This window comes from Silene latifolia, chromosome 6, assembly GCF_048544455.1.
Source record: "Silene latifolia isolate original U9 population chromosome 6, ASM4854445v1, whole genome shotgun sequence".
NCBI classification, from domain to species: domain Eukaryota; kingdom Viridiplantae; phylum Streptophyta; class Magnoliopsida; order Caryophyllales; family Caryophyllaceae; genus Silene; species Silene latifolia.
This window is the reverse complement of record NC_133531.1, coordinates 6,749,065-6,754,179: the sequence shown is the minus strand read 5'-3', so window position 1 is coordinate 6,754,179 and position 5,115 is coordinate 6,749,065. Positions and strand designations below refer to the sequence as shown.

Here is a 5,115-nt window from a genome sequence, read left to right as displayed (position 1 = left end):
TTCCACTTCGAGTTTTTGAGGAGTTTTGAGGTTGTTAGGATTTGAACCCGTCACACTGGCTCTGATACCACGATAGATGAACCATCTCAACCAAAACCTTAAGGTGATGGTTGAGGCTCAACTATTATAAATATTCTCAGTGATATTTAAAAAAAGAACGGTCTCATGGTCTTAGTCAAGCTACCTCATTGGTTAACATGGGTTTTTATCCTAATCTTAATTAATTAGGCTAATTAATCTTCATAGGTTTGGGTTATCTTAATCTTCTTTGTGATTGTAGACTAATCTTTATGGTTTGATAGCTTGTATTATTAGGTATTTAGGTTTAGCTATGTATTTTTGTATCATTTAAGATTAAGGAAAAAAATATCTTAATTTAGTTATCGATATTTGTAAGTTTGTGAGACAGTTTGATATTGTATATGTGCTTATTTAAGTATTTAAACCTAATTTAACGGTTTCGTCTTTTGAGACCCAAATATTACCTATCTTTAACAAATTTCATTTTGATGCTATGATATGTACTGTGGTTTTAATTTATGTGGATTTTCTTAGTTCAAAAAGTATAATTTAATGATGTTTTACAGTTCAAGTACATTAAACAATAATGAGTGAAAATTAACACCCTTTTGTCAAGTATTCTAATTAAATTAAGTACCTTTTTCTCGAGTGATTTTGTTTAGTACTCTCTCTTATTCACTATTTTCTTTCATATTTCCTAAAACGGATTATTCAGGTTTTCCTCCTCTTTCTTATTTTGGAAATTTTTACCCTTATTTTATTCATTCCTCTCTCCTATCACCAAAACCCACTCAACTCTTTTACTCATATTTTATTACTTTCCTTATTGTTTTGGCCCACAATTCTTTAACTAACTACTAATTATTCATACCTCTCTCCTATCATCAAATCTCACCCAACTCTTTTACTCTTATTTTATTCCTCGCCTTAATACCCGTGTCTACAAACAAAGGGAAGAAAATAGAGACTAGGAGGGAGTATAATATACATTCAGTCAGAATTCAATACATCTATAGTTCTATTGCATATAAGTATATAACTCAAATAGTGTACTAAATTATGAAAGTAAAGTTACCAAGATGTCATAACACCAAATTAAATGTAACAAAACATATTTTTGGTAGTCAAACCAATTCAGATGCTATGCATGTTTTATTTCTAGATTTGGGGCAACATATTGTCTGGTCGTCAAACCAATTCAGAATTAGCTCAATGAAGGAGTAACGTACCTAATATACCCAAATACCCAATCTTCTTTTCCTAATGTAAGATGGCCACTATGAGCCAACTCGAGTTTCCGGATTACTAGACTTTTCTAATGTCTTACACTTCCTAATTGTGAATATTTGCTTACATTATGAAAACGATTATTTACGTAAATATTATATTTCCTGCAAGGGTTTTTCTAAAATGTGCCCTAATGGTACATGTTAATAACCTTAATATGGTAAGATTAACAATATATTCTCAGTAATTATGGTAACAATGAGTTTATATTTGAATATCTCATGAGAATATGTTGTAAATCTTACCATATTAAGGTTACTAACATGTGCCCTTAGGGAACATTTTAGAAAAACCCTCCAATTTCTCAATAAAACCTATTTTTCCAATATTACCACCACTATTAATACTAACAAGGAACAATAAAACATATTGTTATGCCTAAACTCTCATTTGTGATGCGTTACCAGTTTCTAATGCTTTGCAGCCGATTATAATAATGTTAAAATAAAGAAGTGCGCGGTTGTAATTTGTGAAATGTCACAATTTAATCCTCGTTGTAAGTAAGAATAGCTGATTGTTATGTACGGAGTACAAACGTAATTTTCCATCTTATGGCACCTAATGTACATTAATACACACGTGCCCTACACCAACAAAGGAGGAGGACATCATAAATTCCCTTATATAAATGCCAAATAAAAAGAGTACAAACAAATACTCCATAACACAACTTTGTATTGTATGGTTGAGGTAAATCACTACGTCCATAAACAAAATGATACCAACCACGACGAGGACGAACCTTTATCCATACTATGATCACAAGTTAGTAATTATCAGAATGTAGCGACATTTTTATCATACTTTTTGTGTAATGCAGTATTACATATAAAATCGACTTCCATATTTCTATAATATAACTTACGGAAAAATTTTGTATAGCAACCATGCATTATGGAGTATAAGACAACTAATTTTATTTAGTTTAAATATTTTACGATAATTTAGTGTAAAATGGCCGCGTGAAACACGTAGCTACGTAAAAAAGAACTAGACAAATTCAGCAGTGAAAGTCAAAAAGCGAGATAGCGCAGTAATTTAGTAGGGTTAAGCAAAAGCCATTTAAACGTGGGTTAGTAGATCACTCAAAGGCAAGACCAAAAATTGCAAGGAAAGACTAGTAGAAATGCAAAAGTTAATTAAAGAGGGAAGAAGAATATGGACAACTTTTACAAGGCACTAGAAGAAAAGCACAACACGTTACTATACCTTACTGGTTTTCCAATATAATTCTATATTATATTATATACACCGCTTCCTCCGTCCTGATCATTTATTTACGTTTATTTTTGACACAAAGATCACAAAAAGGGGAACAGACCACTTGTGATGATTGTTATTTAAGTGTGAAATATCAAATTAGTACTTATTAGAAGCAGAAGTGTTATACGTAAACAATTGACTAAAACGAAAGAAACCTTAGAAGTGTAATACAAAAACATGTGATATTATATATACTAACAAATCTCACAGAAAATAAACACACTAGTCTTGCCATATCAAACTTCTAACATCTCTCTTTCTACCCTAGTCGGGTTTCAAACCCTGGTCGTGAGTATCACCCCTACAGAACTTATCTATACCGGGAAATTGTGTCGGTCGATTCTTATCCATTACCAAAGAGAAGAAAATTAAACATGATGTTTGAAGAAGGAGATTACTACTCACCATCAGAAATGTTTAGTTGTATAAGTTCATCAACAACACATTCAAATTCAAAGAAGACGAAGACGATGATGATGATGAATAAGAAGCGGTTTAGTGATGAACAAGTGAGATCACTTGAAACTATATTTGAGAATGAAACTAAGTTAGAACCTAAGAAGAAGGTTCAATTAGCTAGAGAATTGGGTTTGCAACCACGTCAAATTGCTATATGGTTTCAAAATAAGAGAGCTAGGTATAAGTCTAAGCAATTAGAGAGGGATTATAACATCTTGAGATCTAATTACAATGCACTTTCCTCTAAATTTGATACTCTTGTCAAGGAGAAACAATCCCTTTTGCTTCAGGTTTGTGTGTTTTTATTTAGCTTATTCTTACTTCGTTTTGTTCTGTATCAGATGAGTCACGTTGCTGTTACAATATAAGGCAAATTGAACTAGTGACTTATTGTCTATAATGATTCTGAATTCTCCTCTAAACTAAAACATCTTCGGCTAGCTTAATAGTTTGTATTAGTTTAAAACTTACATGTATTCAAATATTTAACTGTAAGAAGAATATCTCAACCAAAACTTATTCAGTATCGAGAAATTTAGCTTATTATTACTTCATTTTGTTTTGTATCAGATGAGTCACGATGCTGTTACAATATTGGGGAAATTGAACTAGTGACTTATTGTTTATTTAGCTTAATACTTCGTATTAGTTTAAAACTTACATGTATTTAAATGTTTAACAGTAAGAAGAATATCTCAACCAAAACCTCCAGGTGATGGTTGAGACTGAATCAATTGTTCTAATACCTTAACATTAACTAGGAAAGTTAAACTTTTGTTGGTCTATGTGGCCATTTTCATTATTTCTTAATTAATTTGAATAAATATATTGTTTATTTCTGTGTCATTCGAAAACAATCTCTTTATGGTTATATCTCTTTATGGTTATATTATGCATTAAACATTTGACTAATATGATGTACAAACTATGTAGGTAGAGAAGTTGAAAGAGCTAGTAGGGAAAGATGAAGGAGAAAATCAATGTGGGAATGATTCCGGGGTGACACATAGTGACTCGAGTCGATCCGAAATAGAAAAAGCCGAAAGCAACAATGGGAACAACAAGAGTGACCATAGTGAAGGAAAACCAACATTATCAATGGAAGGATCTGAATATGGAGCAAGTATTTTGTCCTCGGACGAGGGGTCGAGTGAAAATACGAATTATTTTGGAATGGAGGAAGAAACGGAATTATTAACAATGGTGGAACCAATTGTTAATAATTCTATAACATCAACACAAGATTGGGATGACCTTCATCCTGATGGTTTGTTTGATCAACCTGTTGATAATTGTCAATGGTTAGACTTTTGGTCTTGAAACAATCAAACAAATTAAGCCCTTTGATTGTGAGGGTATAATTCGTGATTAGGGTTAAGACTACGTACATCTGAACCAGTATAGAGCCAAGGCTACTAGTCAATGGACTATGGTCGATTGGTCGGTCATGTATATGTCGGGTCATTGTTCGATAATTAGTTGTCCGTCCGGCTTGTAATAATTTTGGTTGAGAAAATTATAGGAATGGAATTAAAACATAAAGGAGATGAATTTTCCAAACAAATTGTACAAGCTTAGCTTTGATTTGTAGATATTGATGTTGTCATGTTGATAGAGGTTACAAGGTAAGAATAATTTACTAGGGTAAATTTAGTAGGGTAAATTGGGAAAGCATTTAGATTTTAGAGGATAAGGATGTCGGCTATTCTATAATAATGTACTCGTATGTCATACGATTTTCCCAAGTCCTATGGATTTAGCAAAAAGAAGACGTGTTTGATCGATAATAATTAGGAAGCCGAAATTAGAAACTTGTAAAATCGATAGTTTAATATCGATGGAGTCAAATTAAATTTCCTCCAATAATATATCGGAGTAGGATTATCTTCTTGATCTATCTATATAACTAGTTTTATATCCGTGAAATTCACGGCATTATAATTTAATTTGTTTATAAAGAACATGTTCATATAAATTTCAAAAATGGGTAGTTATGCTTTATACAAACAATTATTAGAAAGTAAGAATAACGAATTATGGTTGGATATGCGTAACAATACTTGTTATTTAAATTTAATGAATTAT

General features: G+C 31.7%; 1 protein-coding gene across 1 annotated transcript; it reads left to right on the top strand.

Annotated features, from left to right (window-relative positions):
* Positions 1-2,779: 2,779 nt before the first annotated feature.
* Positions 2,780-4,594, top strand: LOC141586195 (homeobox-leucine zipper protein ATHB-12-like). The gene is made up of 2 exons (XM_074407342.1): positions 2,780-3,320; positions 3,964-4,594. The coding sequence occupies exons 1-2, from the start codon at positions 2,946-2,948 to the stop codon at positions 4,348-4,350; spliced, it is 762 nt and encodes a 253-aa protein (XP_074263443.1). The 5' UTR covers positions 2,780-2,945; the 3' UTR covers positions 4,351-4,594.
* The last annotated feature ends 521 nt before the right edge of the window (positions 4,595-5,115 follow it).